Here is a 20,392-nt window from a genome sequence, read left to right as displayed (position 1 = left end):
CCATACGTCACCGAGGACTTGGTTCTTGTTTCAGAACCAACCCGGTGTTTTCACTTCAGCTTCCTCTGGGGAAAGAGCAGAGGCTTTAAGGCTGTGCTGGTGTGTTTGTTCATGTGAAAACTGAGAGCAAATATACAACATTACATTCATTTAGCAAAGGATCAGTATGTAGTCCGTCCTGCTGGATTTGTCTCTGTCTGTCAGAGCAGGACCTGACCCGTGACTCTGCAGCAACATGCCAATCAGAGTATCGACCCATCTGTGTTTTTTCGCCAGCCGGAGGTGTCCACGCTGACATCAGTCACTGTGAAATATTCCTCTCCTTGGCTGAGCGTCAAACGTACCCTCAGCCTTGCTGCTGTCTGTCTCACTAAAAGAGATGAGCAGGGAAAGAGAAAGAGAAGGAGGGAGGGTGTGAAAATAGCCAATGGAAGACATCAGGGCCATTACTCAAACTCAGAAGTGTAGTAGCAGGTGGCCCGGCAGCCGGCAACCTCACTTCTTGGCACATACAGAAAATACTCCTGCGTACTTTACTTAGGTTTACAGGCTTTTGTCATTAAAGTTACCCTTCATTGCTCCTGTACAGAATGTGTGTTTGAGACATTTCAAGTTCCTTTAATGTGTATTTTACAACACAAGCAGCTTCCCTTTGTCCTTCCGGGGACAGTACAGCTGTTACTTAATGATTTCTGCTATCTACTAATACTGCTGTTTTCAGTGTTTTTAAGGATTTCAATTTGCACTTTAAATAGAGGGATTAAATATTCTTAATTGGTTTGCACTCAAAGGATTTTGGATTATAGTAAAAAAAAAAAAAAAAAACATTTCAACTTACTTGAAAGATGGAAATATTAGGACAAAGAGAACACTTTCTCCACAAACAGTGAAAGTGGGACTTTCTGCAATTACAAGGACACAGAGAGTGTACCTTGAAATGTCTGCAGTCCACTTACTGCTAAGAAGCACCATTGATTGACAATAATGGTGCAGTCAGGAGCAATGTCATTGATGCCTCATTGATAATTAGGGGTAGAAAAATAATTAATTCTTAGATATATTTTGATTCTCTCTGTAACAAATCATCTGTTCGTTAAAGCTACTCTAATCCACCTGAACCTTTTTGCTACTTGTTGATTAGTTTAACAAGTATAAACTAAGTAATTAGGGAATATCTTGACATTTTTATACTACACTTCATTTTTTTGCTGAGAGTTTGATGACAAGATTGGTACCATTGTCGTATTTGTATGTTAACTATGGAGCTGGAGCCAGGAGGCGCGATTAGCTTAGCATAAAGACTGGAAACAGGGAAAAACTGCCAGTCTGGTTCTCTCCAATGTTCAAATGTAAACCTACCATGTCTGAGGCTCAGAAATTAACACTTTTAATTTAATCTGCACACAAACAAATATGTAAAAACAAGTTGTGGTTTCACAGGGAGTTAGGTGCTAGATCGATTTCTAAGTTAGCTAAGTTAATCACCTCCTGATTCCAGGAAATTTAAAGGGGAACATCGATTTTACACTTTAAAGGTGTTGGAGTACTAAAGCATATGTAAAAAGTGTTTTTACAGAGTGAGCTGTATGAAGGCTGAGACATAAATAAATGAATAGTCATTAGTTATGTTGTTATTTTCTGGTCAAACCAAACGATCCAGAGCTGACATGCACATCTTAAATGTCATGGTCAGTCAAAATAAGTCAAAATGTGGTGAAATTATTTAAAGGTACAAAGTTTGTATTTGTCATTACGCAGCACAAGGCTGCATAATGAAACGTTAAAGGTGGGTGATATGTTTAAAATCCTTTTAATTACAGTACATTTGATGTTGCGGTGTCGATATGTATATATGGAGATATAGTACATATTCTAAAAAGTTTGAGAAATTATTACGGATTAAATAACCTGACAGGAAAGTCTTATTTAATAAATATTTTTTTTAAATATCATGGGTAGTGGAAAATCATATAAAAGCCCAATATTATGATAAATCTATGATGATATTGATTTGTCATTTATTTGCAATATTGGCTATGACGGCCTAATACGCCCAGGGATGAAGACTGGATATTTAGAGAGCAGAGCAGAGTCTACGTGTTTTCTTTTTCTGAGTGAGCTGTCTCTTTGGATTTTCCATCCGTCCAAATTGACACATTTGGGATTTTGCAGAGTGGAGAAGAAAAAGGAGATGAGCTGGAAATCACATTACATGTGTCCGTGAGGAGCTGGAGGAAAACAACCTGTTGTTGTTGATGATGCCAAACAGAGAGCCCCTCGAGCGAGTGTCAAAGCAGCAAACATTTCCTCTGTGGGAAGATATCCTGCCTTGTTCACACATAACCTACCAGTTCGGTTAATAAATGATAGTGGAAGTAACTTCATTTTACTTTCTTCATGACAAACGTCAAAGAAAAAGCACTGAAATCAAATATTTTGATGCATTCAGAATCAGTTTTACATCAAATTGTTGCACCATAAACCAAAGTCTAATTGAATTACGAGGTGATTTGATATTTACAGCCCCATCTTTTCCCTCCTCAGATTGAGCTTCTGCTGTACATGCTTGCCATATTAATCTTCTGTTGTGTTAGTCTAGTGTGCTCAGATAAAGACTGCTTACATCCTCTTCATGTGACTGATCTCAGATCGAAAAGTAAGCAGAGTAATCGTTTACTCTCTGTGCTGATTCCTTTCCCTTTTAATGATTGCAGCCAGACTGTTTGCACAGTATGGATTACTGAACACACAGCCTGTCATTGAAAGAGGATACCGCATGCTATTTTGTCTGCCCCAGCACATTTCTAAAGTCTATAGTTTAAAATGTGACTATTATTTGGTAGTAAGACGGCATGTGATATTTCAGCCTTCTATTGCCTGGCAACAGCACCGACAGCTTTGTGGTACTTGAACCTCCCGGAGTCCTATCATGTTATTCATAATGATATTCCTGTGTTTAATTGGCATTTTCAAAACTTAATTGCATTAAATGGAAAGTAGCTGTTATGCAGCAGTAGTGGGGTTTCGACACGATTGGAGCTAATGGGAAAAGCATCAGTGCAAAAGGAAAATAATCCACCATTTAAATATGACTTATACCAGGGAGGAAATTAATGCATGAAGTTGAAACTCACTGTTGAATAAAATCATGTGCCTCTTTGTAAAAGGTCAGGGACATTTTATATTATAAAATGTAACATTTGGGAGTTTATAATATGCTGTGTTATTCCTAATTTAAAGATGACTTTCACAGGTATCCAAGGAAGATTAAAATCAAGGGCAGCTGGACTGGTTAAAGATACTTAAAGATGCTTCTTCAGTTGTGACTGAAGTGTAGGGAATCCCAGCCATTTGACTTCTGTGAGTCGTTATTAAGATGATGCAGCTTGGTTTGTTAGTGCTGTTTCGCCATTCATTGGAGTCATGTGAGGCCAAATCTAAACCACCGTTGTTGGTGTTGGCACATTAGGCCAAATGCAAAGTAAACATTCCCTCTCCTGGAAAAGGATGTAAGGACAGCGTTGTAAGTGGGGGATAGGTGGTGTCTCAGCCCTCCTCCCCTGTTTAGCAGTGGTCTCTCTATTCACATGATAATGGCCTCTTTCACTCCCTATCGAATATATTGTCATTGAAAGTCTCTTGTCCTTCGAATGTAGGTGAACTATTGAGTCTTGAACTGAGGAGTTCACCCTCCCCATGCATTTGTGTAGTGGTTGTTTGGTTCCCCCAATATTGGTAAAAATCAAACTGTAGTGACTGAAAAATCCAACTCCAACTTCTTAGTACAGTAATTAAGTTTATTTTACCAAATAAATAAATCAAAGTTTTTAAAGTGTCCTGTCAAATGCTAACTAGCCTAGCTTAGCAGTGTGGCAGTAGCTGTCATGTAAACTAATGGAATTCATGTGATTTATTGCCTTTAAATCACATATTTAAATTAATTTAACTATGCATCAATTCATTAAACTCAAGAAGAAACAAACATATTTTGATTGTAACTCTCTTACCCTGCATTGCTTTTTTAGATGTTCCAAATACAGTATCTAGCTTATTTTATATAGGATCTGTGAAAATGATCAATAATCTCAATAATCAACCTGAAAAGGTATTAATAAGGTTTTAAGGGTGCTTTCACACCTGCTTCCTGTAGTTCTGTTGAATCGCACTAGAGTTCGTTTTCCCCCCTTTGCTGCGGTCCGTTTGGGCAGGTGTGAATGCAGCAGGTGCGCACCAAAAGCAGACCAAACAAGCATACCGAGACCTCCTTCATGAAGGTGGTACGTTCAAAAGAACTCTGCTGCAGTTCGCTTGTGGTGTGAAAGCAAACGAACCAACCACAGGATTTTATGATAGCAGAGATGTGATCTGAGCATTATTTCCAAAGTTAAACAATTAATAAATTCTTCTGCTCACTGAGAAGTCTGTTCAGTGATCTTGTAATTGATCTGGATAAGCCATGTATAGGCTATGAAAATCATTTGGTAATGTTTACTTGTCAGCACAGATATTTTCCCTGATTAATGGGTCTGTAGTACTCCCTTTACACTGCCAGTTCATTAAGCATAAAACATTTGTGACAGTGATACCATTGCATACTATAGGCTAATAAGCCCTGAATTATTACTGTACATGTCCTGTTTTATGTTATTTTTCACAACAGACGATGCGGTCGATCTGCGGGTTAACATTATTAAACCTGCTTAAAATAAATTATTACTTCAGAAGCATTAAAGTGCTGCATAAACTTTGGTCAGTCACCGGAGTTTGGTTTCCCCACGTAGGTCCTGATGATGCAGGATGACAATCGCCAAAACTGTCCAATCAACAAGTTACCTGTAAGTCTGTGTAACGTCACGGTTACTTCTCTTGGTTCGTTTGTAAAACTGCAATGTGAACAGGGACTGGACTGGAACTAAAATGCAACAGTGTATAATTTTTTTTCACTTGGTCCTGACTAAATGAACCAGGTGTGAAAGCACCCTAAATGTTATTAAACCGTGTAAAAGATATTTAAAACCCTTTTTAACTTCACTGTTCAAGTAGTTACTTCTTTGTGCAGTGATAAAGGCGTAACACTAAGTTTGGACAGTATTCCACACAGTTCTGTTGTAAAACACATGCTTACATGTGAATAGTTGCTCAATCATTTAAACAAAATTAAGTTTTCAGAAAGATTAAAAGATACCAAAATAGGCAGTTCATCCAAAACAAATTCCCGGAGGGAGGCTTATCCGTGGTTTCCTCAGGCTTGTTACTGATTCTCTTCGCCTGACAACATAGTTTTCCTCCTGAGAAAACAGACGTGTGTGTGTGTGTGTGTGTGTGTGTGTGTGTGTGTGAGAGAGAGATTGCTTTGTGGAGTAGCTGATGTAGGCCTAGTCTGCCTCATTTGTTTGGATTTGCCTGTAATTAACTTGTCAAAGCGGCAGCGAAAGACATGGGGGTTTTAATGACAAGGTGAAATGAAACATGAGTTTGAGGGCAACTCTAAAAAATGTGCCGCACAGTCACCTCGTCAACTTCTACCACCTCTGGTCATATTCCCCAAAAACCTCTGAGCAAGATTTTGACAGAACAGTCGGTGAAATGACAACGTCTGTCTCCTAGCAACATGCTAGATCTGTGGTTCAAATTGACGGAGAAACTCTTGAAAGCATTAGCTTGCAGCGTTGCTGTAAGTTCGATAGATGTGCGAGTCGAGATGCAGGTTGAACAGAAGACGGTACGTGTGACGAATGTCTAATCGGGCTGGTTTGGAGCATCTAGTAAAAGTGTTTCTTGCTTCTTTTTTCCCAAACATTTACCTGCTGAGCTTCTTAAAAACTCAAGCTGGGTCTTTTTATGAAATGCTGCAAACAGACAGACACGTAAAGACGCATTCAAGCACGTGGGCATGCACACAAAACATCCATGCACACCCACCCACACACTCCCGCAGTGCTGCTCGCTGATGTGTACTGATCTCATACTCAGGCGAAGGAACAGGGGTCGGGGGTGCGTTTGCAGCCTGCTGCGTCGCGCCGTGCTGGATAGACTCGAGCAGCTGCAAAAAGATGCACAATGTTAAAACCTGTCTTCTCAGGCACCGCCACGGCAGGAATGATTCTTATTTACCACCTCCTGTCTGACTTAAAAAGGACAAACCCAGACTCCCAGGTAGCTTTGACAGAGCAGACAAACCTCAGAAAACACATTTTGCTGCACAAGCTCTTTTCCATAAACATCTGCGATTTTTAAACGTCTCCTCTGGAGAAACAGATGCCTGATGCCTGTCCTTAGCAGTTAATTAGATCACACTATCTGTGGTGAACTCTTATATTTAATACTCCATTTGAAGGAATCAGACCTGCTCTTAAAAAATGATTGAGATGAAAAAGCACATTATGGCCTAGAGTTAAAGGAATGAGTCATCTTAGGACCAAGTTTTGTTTAAGAAATGTTTTCTTTTTTTTTAATTTTTGTTTTTGAAACTGATTGCAATTTTAAAGAAGCAATATACGGTGAAAATGGATACAAAATGTTGACACCAGAGTCGAACAGTTAATCATTTTAAAATACTCCTTGTTTCCATAGTTTCCATAAGCAGCCTCGTTGCAGACGAGCTTAATTAAGTGTCAGTGTCAGTGTTGTTTGAAGTTTGGGCAGAGCTGCTGTGCTTGCCCTTATCTCAGGTCTCCAGGATCTTTATTTGAATCTGAAGATGGAGATCAGGCCTCCGGCTGCTGAAATCGCAGCATTCACCTCTTTTTTTTCATCTGCTTTGAAAATTGCACAATTTCTCAGTGTAGAGAAGCGAAGAGAGACGGTGATTTGTTTTGCTGATGAGAGTTTCTGGACTCTGTTTGACCTCACTGAGGATTGATGGGATAGTGTAGGAGGCATATGCCAATAGCCTGTCACTCACATTCATACACACAAACACACATTGCTGGCTATATATATACTGCACTTTAAAGATGGAAAATACAATTAAAATATTGTTACTGCATATTTAGACCCATTTTCTCAGTAGTTATATGTATCAGTATTTACATAGGACTTTTTATATTTCATCACAGTCTGAAATGGCAAAACAAAATTGAAAATGCATGAATTCCTTTCTCTGTCAATTTCACCCTTTCCTCCAGTTCTCATGACAGAGCGTCAAAAACCAATTACAGCTGATATTATTGTGATTTAAAATTTTCAGCAGGTTGGTATTTTAATAATAGATGTGCCAGATAACCAGATAATCTCTGAGCTTTAGCATATTTAGCATACCCGCGTCACTGAATGATTTCTAACATTGGTAGCATTACCTTGTTCTAAAGGCAAAACGTCCTCATACCGAAACAACACAATAGGTTTATTGCCAATCACTCAGTCACGTGACCTTAAACAAAACCCCTTGGTTAAATTTGGGAAAAGATTGATATTTAATCCAAAACTTTAAATAATTAAATGTTGACGTGGTTTCACATGGGACACAAACTCCGCTCGCGACTCAAACTGTGTGAAAGTCCTGTGTTTGTTTGACCTCCTAACGAGGACTTTCTCGCTTTTTATACTACGTCACCTGACTTCCTAATAACTATGGCCACTAGAGGGCGTGGCCTAACAGTAAGTGTAAATGTTGGTTATGATAAGCTGCTTTTACAGTCGACCTATAAGGGAGTTTTTCTGGTGAGGACAGGCCTTTAGTCCAACCAAATTCTAAAAAAACATACATATCATCTTTCTTACCTCTGTTTGTTTTTAATCTTCCCAGGTTTTGAGATGCCGTCTCTGAGATTTCTACCTCCACCCCGATCAAATGATAACTGTTTGTGGTGGTCAGAGCATTGGAAAATTACATTTAAAAAATCTGCAGCAACACTCACTGTAACAGGATGTCTGCAGGTCTTGAAAAGAAATTTAGTTTCTTTAATACACAAAAAAGGTCTTGGAAGGTAATAAAAAGTTTTACATTCATTCATTTACAAAAGTCTCTTGCCTGCTGTAGGCAGTTATATAAAATGGTTTTGTATGTATGTGATTGCTGGCTGTGGGGAGATGTTACAACAATCCCACTTTTATAAATGTGTGACGTGTGTGTGTGTGTGTGTGTATGTGTATTTTTCTGCAAGAGGCTGTTAAATCCTATTTTGTGGAGTTTCATCAGACCTGCAGCAAACACTGTTTGCTTCAGCAGCTAAGAAGCCAGGTCGATTTTAAACAAAAACTCAAAGGAATCAGTCATTTTTAATGGTGTGTGTGTGCCTAATCCAGCCATTTCCTGCCACTTGCACAGGTCAAGGTCACATTAATATAATTAATTATATCACTAGAAATAATTGTTCTGCTGGGAATATGAAAAAAACGCTTGTATAATCATTTAAGGTATATTGGCCCTACTGGTTTTCCACCATACTTTTACACTTTGGCCAGTATGACAGTGAAACAGGTATTACTATAAACTTATTTGTCTTTTTACATCTCTCTTTTGTAAAGGAAGTTGTGTCTGTGGGATATGTGTGTTTGAGTACACTCTGACCAAAGAGTTAATTCCATCAGCAGTACCTCTCCTATCTCTTTTCCCGACTGAATTTATTGTTAAGTCTGGAAAAGGTCTTCCGTAGTCAAATATTGGCTTTACAGAATGAAACCAAGTACCTCGGGAGATGTAATGGATGAACACCACTGTCCTCTACTCACCTCCTGCGGTTGGGCGGCGTCCCAGCGGTGCAGGAGTTGGTGTCACGCTCGGGCAGATCTGTGGGGCCGTGCTCATCCAGCAGCCCTGCCAGCTCTGATGCTTGCTGGCTCCTCAAGCTGGAAATTGCCATAATATGTCCTGCAGTGGTCGGCTGCACAGGCCTCTATCAGTGGCTCCATCTGTGCTTAGCACACACACAAACACAATGCATCCCACATCATACTGGGTGGTGGTGCAGACAATTACACTCTCAGAAATATAAATATAAGCACTCCTGTTCGGCCACAAGAGCATTAGTAAGGTCCAACACTAATGATGGGAGATAAGGTCTGCCTCACAGTTCCACTTCATCCCCAAGGTGTTACATGGGCCAGTCAAGTTCTTTCACAACTTATTTTGGAAAAATCATTTGTTTATGGACCTGGGTTTGTACATGAAGCCATTGTCATGTTGAAACAGGAAAGCTAGGACTGACAAACTGTCACAAAGGTGAAAGCACACCATTGTTTAAAATCTAATTTTACTGTAACATTAGGATTTCATTTAACTGTAACTAAGAAGCCTAGCCCAAACCATGAAAACATCCTCAGATGAAAAGTACACGAAAGTATATGGATAACAGTGACCGCCACCTTTTGCAAAACACAGACATGAACTCGTAGTCAGAAAGTGGTGGAGCCCAATTTCTTGCTAATAGCAGAAGCTACAAGCAAGATAGCAACCTTATCATGCTCGCCACAACTTAAACAAAGTACATTTATGAACATACAATTAAGGCACAGTCACACAAGAAAGTGGCGCAGCAAAACTCAACCGTGTGTCAAAATATGGTTGTAGAAGCTTGGTGATGTTGTGACCATTTGCAGGGCTAATTGGTAAAGTACTGTAACTGATGAGCTAACTATCAATTAGCCAGCTAGTAAGCTTGGTCACTTACTAAACAATAAATTCACACAATTTATCCAAAAGAAGTTTGTTTGCAAACCCTGACTCATTTGTTTAGCAAATACTAAGGAGGTTAAATAAAACTCTTTGGTGCAACACACTCCTCCATTCTGGACTATCCAGCTCTTTGTTCCTTCAAAGAGCTAAATTTCATGATTAGTAAAGTAGTAGAAGAAGGTAGTAAGCTAGCAATATTGCTAACAAGCTTTCTATGGTAACAACTTAAAACTTTTTAGAACACCAAAAGTGGCACTGTGAAATTTATCCATGTATCTTACATGTGTCAAAATATGTGGCTCTATAATGACTACTCGGTGGGAACTACTGTAGTTGAGCTAACAGCTAACACATAGCCACATGTTAGTGCTGGTCATGCTAGCGTGCTAACTTTCAGTAACTGGACAATAATTTCACACTGTCACATACGCAGACAGTACGCCGACATAGGAGGTTAGATGTATGCAGCACAGTGGACTTAACTCTAAACATAACCTTAAAAGCAAGACTTAATCCTCAAACAACCCTTTTAAGAAGTGATTATCAGCATAAACTTATCCATACTGTACTCTGTAACCTTAATCAAGGACAGACTGTTCTCTGTCCTTCTCGCCTGTGCAGTTAACATTAAACGTATATGAAAAATGGGCTGCAGTTAAAATTAATTGATATGTTCTGGATTAACGCACACACACACTCAGTGAAGGAACTGCTGTTGCCCTTTACCTTCAGCAGCTCCTGGCTACTTTAGCTGCTAAATGTACTCTGGATATTTTGATGTGTGGGAGAGGAAATCAGCAAACCAACTAAATGCAAATGCTGGCTCAACAGCTGCTCACAGTCAAGACTTGGAGAACACATTTCATTTGGCATGTTTGTTTAAGTGCTGTAATGTTTATGTTGCTGCAAAGATGCCATGGCTGAAAGATATCAACTAATTTAAAAACACAATTAATCAACCATCTTAGCTTCTATTCGCTGATGAAATGTTTTCATCACACGTGAGAATACTAAGATTAATTTCATACTTTAGCGTGCATAAATGACATGCAATTAGTGTAAAATCAACACATGCAACACCTGCATCACAGCGCAGTGCATTTATCTGTCATTTGAAATGAGCGAATGTCCATGGGAGCATAATGGAATTCGTAATATGATGCCAGAGTGCCACAAATCGCATGGACAGACTCCAAATGGAGCTGTTCAGTGTCTTTTTCTCTGCCATATTTGAAAGTGATAGGAAATGTGTTTGCTCCTGTCGGTTTCTCTGGTGTTTAACATAATAAAGGATGGTATACTGAAAAAAACTAAAATTTAGATGGACTCATATCTGTTAAAACCTTATGAAGAAATACTGGCATTGTCATAGTCTGTTTGGTGGGTGGTTAGGATATCTAAAAAGCTTGCCAACAGATTTCAAGAAAGTGAGTTGAATGTTCAGCTGTGGGCCAAGGACCAATTGGTGTCACTCCAACAATTTTTTTTATTATTATCACCAGATAGGAGGTGCATCCAAGTGTCCAGCCTCTGTACTTATGACCTAGGCCCGTCAAGTCTGCAAGGGCACTGGGCTGCAGGGGGATAAAATGTGCAATGAAGAGGGATTAAAGCCTTAGTCATTACCATGGTGCTGAGACCTGGAATCCTGGAATCCATCTCAGATTTTTTTCAACATCAAGCCTCAAAATAATGCATATTTCAACTCCAGGGATGTCAAGGCACCCTTTTTTAGTGTTTACATTGTTGCTACATGTACAGTATCCACAAACAGATATATAGAGATAAAAAAATTATGTCTTTCACATACATTTCTATGATAATATTCTTTGTTCAGTGACTTGAATGCAAAGAGAAACACAGTAAAGAAAATTGCAGCATTAAATATTTTACGTAGAATTGACCATCACTTTATTCAATTGTGTATAGTTTAAACTGTTTGCAGTTATTATTTAAAAATAATTTCCAATGAAGTTTACTGTAAATGTGATTTTTGATTATATTACAGTAGATTATTTGACGAAACTTAACTAAAGGTCCAGTTGCTAGCCTTTTTCATTCTTCAAACACATCCTGAAAAATTAACATTAATGTGGTTGATATTGCTTGACAAAACGCTAGTAAGTGGAACTTGACTTATGCTTTTTTTTTGGGGTCAAACTACTGATTGCAAGGTCGAGTATAAACTTTTTTGCTGAAATTTAAAATGTCCTGTTCAACTGGGAAATATCTATATTTATCACAACACTTTCCCAAAACTAATGTTTTCTGTGGCCAATATATTGTGTATATAGACAGTATAGTATGTTTTTAGTATTATGTTGGCCTCAGAAAACCAGTATCATTTGGACTCTAATTGAGTAGCTGTGGCTGATATTGGCTGAAAAACCCTGTACATTTCAGGTAAATGCGTTGCACCTGCTCAGCACATGTCCTATTAGGAACCAGCAAGCATTATATGAACAGTGACATCACACTGTACACCATCATCTCGCTGACATTTCATTGGTTCAAACCACCTTGGGGTTTGTAAATTAACAAGTTCTTCTTCCTCTGCTGCTTCCTGGTAGTTATTATTTCGAGCTGGATGGAGGTGTGTGTGTGTGTGTGTGTGTGTGTGTGTGTGTGAGAATATTGTGTATACATGTGTGTTTGTGCATGTGTGTACTTCTGGCTGGGCCGGTTATTTTTAACTTCTGTCTGCTAGGACGAGTGCACTTTCTCCTCGGTTGATTGTGTGTGTGGAGGCCCTGAGGGAGTGTGTGTGTGTGTGTGTGTGTTTTGGTTCAGTCCTTTTGTGTGTGTGTGTGTGTGTGTGTGTGTTTTCTTTTGGTTGCTCCCAGTGGACTACAGGCATGTCAGGGTGGTGGAGGCCGTCACCCGGTCACTCTACGTCATTACTTAATCATTCGTCCTTCCATGCTTCCCTGATGACTCCACAAAGACCTGCTCTATTTTTGTAAAAGCGTGACTCTTAGTAATTCCAGCAGATAGAGGCTAAATTAAATACCAAACTTTCCTTCAAATGATTCTCCAGATTTGTAACCAGATTTGTTTTTCAAGTTTTGAATCTCAGGTCAAACTGACTTGTTTAGTACACTGTTGTTTAAAGCTGCTCTTGGGCCTTTTTAGAGGGGCATTTTGTTGTGTTTCTATGTAGGTTTAATAGAAAGTGGGTCACAAACTGAGCTTTTATCCGGAAAGCCAGGTTGTCCTGGTTACAGCTCAGTTGAACCAATAAATCATATTGTTAAGTTGCAGCCGCGGTTTCTCCTCGAGCTCCTCGCTGTTATTTCATGACCTCTGAGTTCTTCCGTTGTTTTCTTCAGATTCAAAGAAAGATTACACTGGATGTCCTTGTTTTCGTTGTTACCTTACATTATCTCCTGCAGATGGGCTTGGATATGACATGCTTAATGATATTGACAACGTTTGTGATATTATATCCTGCTGAATAGATCTGCAACAAGTCCGTAAATTGATTCCGTCAATTGGCAGAAAATTTATCAGCAACTATTTTCATAAAAATGTTTTTTAAAGAAAAAATTACAAAAATGTAATGTACTGGTTCCTTTCAAAAGTGTACATTTGCTAGTTTTCTTAGTCTTCTATGATATTAAACTAAAAAAAACAAGCAATTTAAACACGAAACTGTAATGGACATATTTTTTGGACCAAACAATCAACAAACTTATGGGTAATGAAAATAGCCAAGCTGCAGCTGAACATCGCTTATTTATATAAACTCTAACATACCTCAGCACCATATTGTTTGCAAAATATTATCATTTGTATCAATTTAAATCTTTAAAACGTGTGAAAGTTGCTCATTTTGAGTAAAATCAATAATTTGTTCACCATACTTCCATTTCCTTTTGGATTTTGTGAAAGGTGTCTGAAATTGTTTTCTCTCTAAAATGATATGATGCCTCTTGTGATTTTCTAATTGCTAGGGCTAATATTGCTTTTTCCATATCTTTTATATTTATTGTGCAGCTGTATTGTAGGTCCTCGACATGTAGAACATTTGTGAAAAAGAAGTTGTGGAAAGGAAAAGATTGGGGAGAATTTACCTGATGGAAAGTATGAAGAATTGATAGACCTCTCCTACTTAACCAAGCTTTTCAGTCAGAAGGGAAGAAGGGAGAAGGAAGGCAAGAGAGAGAGCGACTGAGTGTATGGGAATATTGAGCCACAAAGCATTTATGTCAGATCAAAGCTAATCCTTATCTTCGGGAAAAGGATTTAGTAATACCCTGGGCTGTCTCGCCCCCTCAAGGGCAGGTTTCTTTCTCTGCTTCCTGTGCTCGTATCCCTTACTCCTCGCTTCTCCATGAAACTGCCAGGATTTTTCTGTACTTTTCCTCGACTTCTGCTCTGTAACGGTGTGAAGAAACTAGGTCACCTAGAGAGTGCAGAGTGAGGAGGCAGGCGGAGTGGAGGGTCTGGCCTCTAGATCTGGCTGGGGAAAAAGTGTTTTGCCCGAGGTGGCGGGGCCTGGTGCTGGAAGAAGACGTACATGAGTTTGATGACCACAGATAAGTTGATTTGACTGTAGACTTTAATAGACTAACGAGGATTCAGCTTCTTCATGTGCTGAAACACCTGATCTTCTTTACTGTCTGAGGAAAAGTGGAATGTGGTTCCAACACGTTGGACCATCTGTCCCATAACACTTCTTAGGTCGCATCCTGTAGTCCAAATGCCAACTAGACACACAGCATTTCACCTTTTTATAAGGCATCTTGCTTAGTTTTACAATAAGATTGGGTTACATTTCGTCTTTCAGTTTATCCAGTTCCAATTCCCCCAAATTGAAACTGGATAAACTGAAAGATATGTATTCATTAAGCTATGCACAAAACATCCATCACATAATCTTCCTGGCAAATCTTTAAAAATTTCAAGTCTTTATATTTTAGTTCTTTAAGGTTTTGCCACCCACTGCTATGCTTTCATGGACTGCTATACTAGTGAACATTACATTAATATAAACAAGTATTATACAGTACATGTTTGTAACATTAGATCCAAATCTCAACAGAAAAATTAGGGCCAGTGCTGTTAGGGCCAGATCTGTACACCACACTGTGTGGAACTCACTGGGATCATTTAAATGTAAAGCACTGTAATCTGTTAACTGATAGAAGAACCACAGAATTTTGATTGCAAAACTGTATTTAATGTGAATTAGTCATGTCTGGCCGTAACTGGAAGCACTTAATGAGGTCAGCATCCAGCGGATCAGATCGTTGCACACCTGAAAATCACACCTTAATAGAATCAGTAATGGTTTTGGATGGTAGGTTGATAATCTTAGCCATTTGGAAAGAGTTGAGTAGAAGTGCTGCTTTTTTACTCTAAAAGAAATCAGTTGATATGGCTCGGTCATCTGGTCAGGATTCTTCCTGGACGCCTCCCAAGGAGGTATTCTGGTCAGGGCAACCTGACCCCATGGCAGAGCCAGAACGCACTGGAGGGATTAAGTAGGAATAGGTTTATTGTCACAATATAACAAATTATAGAGTGAAATTGTCTTTTGTAACTCCCTTCTGCTACATAGCAGACAATATACATTGATACAGAATCACTTATAAAAAATGGTAAACAGAAATAAATTATCATCAGTGGAGCAGTGCTGAGGATGAATTAGAGTCTAAGAGTCTGATAGCTTGGGTGAAAAAGCTGCTCTGCAGTTTGGTGTGGCAGCAGAAACTTCTATATCTCTTCCCAGAAGGCAGCAGGGTGAACAGGCTGTGGCTGGGTGGGTACTGTCCTTTAGTATCCTTTGGGCTCTGTGCAGGCACCTCACCTCACCTCACCGTACTGATGCTCGGGAGATGGGTACCAAGCAGTTACCAAGCAGAGTTACCCGCCCTCTGATCCTGGGCCATGCACATCCCATGCCAGTTTATGATTTTTCCAGTCAGGATGTTTCCTATTGCTCCTCTGTGAAAGCTGACAAAAACTTGGCGTGGGAAAGACATACAGATGTTTCTGAGCTTTCTTCATCAGCGTGGAGATGTGAGATGACCGTGTCAGGTTCTCTGTGATGCTGATTCCCAGGAACCTGAAACTGTTCACCTGCTCCACCTCAACAGCACTGATGTAGACAGGAGTGCGTGTCTTTATCTCCTCCTTCCTAAAATCAACGATCAGCTCCTTAGTTGTGCTGACGTTGATCAGTAGGTTGTTCTTTGACCACCACTCATTATGAATTTCCTCCCGATATGAACTCCCATTGCTATGAAATCCGTGATCTGGGAATGCCGTAGGATCCACCTGGAACATCTGGGGGATGGGGCAATGGACAAGGACATCTTGGCTACTTTGTTTAGTCTCCTGCAAGATATTGATGCATCGATCGATGAAATGTGTTCAGCAGGATTCAAGTTTGATAAGCGGAGTCTAATTCGATAAAATGCTATCAAATCCTAAACCTTGTCTTGTCTTGCAGTTATTTACCACTGCCCAAGGTCGAATGTGATCATCCTCTTTCCTCCAAATGAACCAAACTAAAGGACTCCAGACTGAATAAACTGCTCCAAGCATGCCTGGTGTGAACACACTCTTATCTGTCATTGCCACGTCGGTGTCCCCACAGGGCGCTATGAGCAGTTTAATTGCCTGAGATCTTGTTTTTGATAAAGGACTGAGATGTACAGCGTTGCAGGGCAATTGGTGGTCACCTTTTTTATTTCTATCACCCCTTCCCTCTCCATCTGTCTCACTCTTCACTGCTGTGTACCCACAGCCTGGAGGGACACCGGCTCTGAGAGAGCGGAGAGGAAGAGAGAGAAGAATCTAGTCCTCAGCACTTTTCACACTTGACAATTTGGGTGAAAAATAAAATAAAAACTCGGCAGGGCCCTGTTTGGTATTCATTGTTTCCTTGGTGCTATTTTGACAGGGTTTAATCATCTGTAAAAGTAAAATATCACAGCTTCCGCATGGATTAACACGGTAGACGTGATTATGCAAGAGGAGTAGGAGGAGGAAGAAATTGTTGATGGAGTCTGTGGCCTGAAGGAGACAGTTAAAAGAATTAGCCATACTTTACACAGATCGTGAGACGGAGGGTCTCATGAACTCGCCCCTACTGCAGGCAGCTGGTAGCTGAAATGTACGAAGTATGCCGTTCATAATAATAACATGATGCATTTTTTGACCACTGCTGCATCTCCCTCTCCTTGTGTCTTTGCTCCCTGCTATGAGATCAGTCGTGGCCATTCGTTCCTCTCATTGAATATTTGGGATGTTTGCAAGTGTTAAAGGACCATACCAACATGCAAGTTTTAGCTCTTTGAACAAAAATCATGTTTGCTGTATATTTTCAAATGCAGAGGGGACTGCAAAGTGTGCAACAGTGTTTTGAACATGCATTAATAAAACACTGTAGAAGGCATCTCATGTTAACCACTGATACATGCAGTCCTTTCAGATATAGTTTGGACATGTATTTTCGTGTAGAGACTTTGCGTTGTGTTTGTGTTTTGGCTGTCCTTGTGAGTTTGACTTTTACACAGTTTTTAGTGGGTTGATTTCTAGGAAAACTATGAATATTAGATAAAAGATAGGAAGTAAAGCTTTGGGCTACAGGTTAAAGTATTTGTACAGTAGTAGCTGGGGTGATGATTGCATGGTTAGAGAGATATAATATAACATATACATATGTTAGTTTTGGTGATGTTTTTAAATGGAAACCGATATTCACCTATATTTGGGGCCAGAATTCAGTTGCAGTGAACATGAAAACGTTTGTCTAAAAAAACAAACATGCATAACATGTATATCACAAGACAAATTAATGAGCATATGACAACGAGAGGTGCATATGACATGATAAGCGCTTGTATGAGAGGAGCACATCGACCAGCCCTGAATCTGCCTGCCTTGGTTAGACTGTCCACATAAATGTTCAGTTCAGAACTTTTTTATTATAGTGCTGGCACAATACAAAATACAACAACATAAATGTGATGATTAAAAAATAAACGCTACAACAATAACAACAGGGATGAGGGAAAGTGCTCAACGGTGTAGAAAGCCATGTTCAGAGTGTATTAGAGTAAGGAGTCTTTCTTGCACATAAAAAAACAAACAAAATTTTACCTGTTGCACCTAATTTTCAAAAACCTTTATTCCCTACCAGGGGCAGATGTGGCCTTCATTCTGGATGCAATGGTGCAGATTTGCTGAGATGGATTTAGCTTTCTGTGTTATTTGCTGGCGAAATAAAGTCTGACCAAGAGGGCTGTTGCCCATTGATATGTGTTTTGCTGAATGTATGGATCTGTAAAATAAAACACAATCAACCTCCTGTCAAAGTAAAAAATATGAATTTCCACAGACTTTTTTGTATATTAACTCAGTGTTTGCATCAAATCTCAGTATCTTGTCAGTACCAAGGTAATTACAGCTCTCCACAGTTTTTACTGTTGCTGCCCTCATTGTCTCAACTATGTTTTCTCTTCTGTTGCAGATGAATGACCATGTTGCCACTAAAGAGCTAATCACTGTGAAGTCGTGGACGGTAGTGGAACATCCAGCATCTGAGCCAGTTGTGCTTTCTTAGCTTCAAGTGAAGTTGTGCAAACTTTCTACTAGACCTGTGTAACTTACCTTCTCTACTGGCTGCCTGCCACTGAATATAAAAAGGGACCCCGCCTACCTATCTTTAAAAAAAATGGAGACTCTTTCTCAAGATTCAATTCTGGAGTGTCAGATCTGCTTTAACTACTATAGCCCTCGCCGGCGGCCCAAACTCCTGGATTGCAGACACACGTGCTGCTCGGTGTGTTTGACCCAGATGCGCAGCAGCCAGAAGGAGATTCGTTGTCCCTGGTGCCGTGGCGTCACTAAACTCCCTCCGGGCCTGTCAGTCTCCCAGCTCCCAGATGACCCGGACATCATCACTGTCATCGCCATCCCTCACGCGTCTGAGCACACGCCCGTCTTCATCCGCCTGCCGAGCAACGGCTGCTACATGCTGCCACTGCCCATCGCCAAGGAGAGGGCACTTGGCCTGCCAGGGGAGCTGGGATGTCGCTTCCTGCCTGGCAGCCAGCAGAAGGGGGTGACCGTGGTGACCGTGCCCGAGCAGCAGCCTCTGGGCCTGGGTATGGGGCTGGAGGGTGTGGGGATGGGGCTGGAAGGAGGCGAGGGCGAGAGGAGAGTTACTGGCCCGGTGGTAGGAGGAGGGAAGGGCTCCACGTGGTCAGGCGTGTGCACGGTGATCCTGGTGGCGTGTGTGCTGCTCTTCCTCCTGGGCATCGTGCTGCACAACATGTCCTGCATCTCCAAGCGCTTCACTGTCATCTCCTGCGGCTGAGGGTGGAGGGAGGCTGCTCGGACTGCCGCGGCCCCCCCCCTAGATTCCCCCACTAGCCCTGCCTCTCCTCAGGACGCGACTGCTGAGGAGAGGGGACTAAACTCACATCATGGGCATCCAAGGAAGCTACAGAGCAACATAGAGAGAAACCGATGATGCAGAAGAAGAGGGCAGACAAGCAGCCTGCCAATTATTTTTTGGGATACTGAAATTAAAATGGAAATATAGACAACTTCACTTTTCCTCTTGTCAACAGCACTCTGTCAGCCCTGAACCCCGTCGCCCTTTTCCTGTCTTTCCATTTTCTCTGAAAGAACATTTTTGGAATTGCTCCAGAAATGTTTTTGGCCAGCTGATTTGTTTTTGGCTGGGGGCCGATATGACACTCACACTCTCAGCCGTTGGATTGCCTGTTTAGTCTGTGGTTTGTAGAAGTACATCAGTTATCATAGTGTTGTTTAGGTGAGTGTTGGTTCCAAGTGCGTTGTCTCCAGCTGGTGCTGCAGAAGATGAGTTCGGACTTGGCTGCTCTCCGTTCTCTGATGCTGCAGGAATTAACTGTGCAGGATCCACGTCCGGCCCCGTTTGAATCATCTGGGAAACTCAAAATCAACACAGCTTTCATTTTCTTTTCTTTTTTCTTTCACACAACCTGTTCCTGTTCAGAACAAACTGTTGCTGTGATGGCTCCATGTGGTTAGAAATGGGATTGTTCATTCATGCCAGCATATTACAGGCCTAAATTAAAAAATGCAGGTAGCAAGTTGCTTTATTAAGGCTTAAATGTCTGAATTACTGCTGAAATGACAGTCAGAGATTGATCGGAAAATGACAAACACTGGATGTTTTCAGCCTGTCAAATGTGATTTTTATTTTTTTTTTTCCCTCTTCCTCTGTCTTTGTAAATTCAGTATCATTGGGGTTTGGACTGTTGGTTGAACAACACAACTCATGTGAAGACATCACTGGGATTTTCACAACTTTTGTTTCTAAACAATGAGTCTCTCTATTTATCCAAAATAGTGAAAATTATCACTAGTTGCTGTCCTATTTAGATTTTGGTGGGAAACTTTGTGCTACCTTCTAGTAGGATTCTAGCTGCCAAAAATGTACAGGCTATCTGGTAAACAAAGAAGTTGCTCAAAATACTGTGTTTAGAACTGATGACAGAATAAAAGTTCAACAGGATTAGTTTGACATTTTGGGAAATACTCTTATTTGCATTCTGTCCAAGAGTTAGATCGATACCACTGTCTGTGCGTTACATACGGCTCTAGAGCCAGGAGACGATTAGCCTAGCTTAGCATAAACTAGAAGCAGGGGGAAACGGTTCTTTCATGTTAAAAAATGGACACTTTATCACCGTCTCGAAAGCCCACTTAACATCTTGTTTAACCTGCACACAAACAGAACTGCAATGTTGTGCTAGGCGCAACATGCTAACA

General features: G+C 40.4%; 1 protein-coding gene across 2 annotated transcripts in view; it reads left to right on the top strand.

Moving 5' to 3' along the window:
• The window catches only part of rnf152 (ring finger protein 152), a 45,811-nt gene extending 25,667 nt beyond the window's left edge, over positions 1-20,144 (top strand). For both annotated transcript variants that reach the window (XM_046041534.1, XM_046041545.1), the window contains one exon: positions 18,099-20,144. In XM_046041534.1, the coding sequence (XP_045897490.1) occupies positions 18,303-18,947 (645 nt within the window). In that variant the 5' untranslated portion in view covers positions 18,099-18,302 and the 3' untranslated portion in view covers positions 18,948-20,144. The remainder of the gene's footprint in view (positions 1-18,098) is intronic.
• The last annotated feature ends 248 nt before the right edge of the window (positions 20,145-20,392 follow it).

Source organism: Micropterus dolomieu, linkage group LG01 (genome assembly GCF_021292245.1).
Source record: "Micropterus dolomieu isolate WLL.071019.BEF.003 ecotype Adirondacks linkage group LG01, ASM2129224v1, whole genome shotgun sequence".
NCBI lineage: Eukaryota > Metazoa > Chordata > Actinopteri > Centrarchiformes > Centrarchidae > Micropterus > Micropterus dolomieu.
This window is presented reverse-complemented; position numbering and strand designations above follow the sequence as displayed.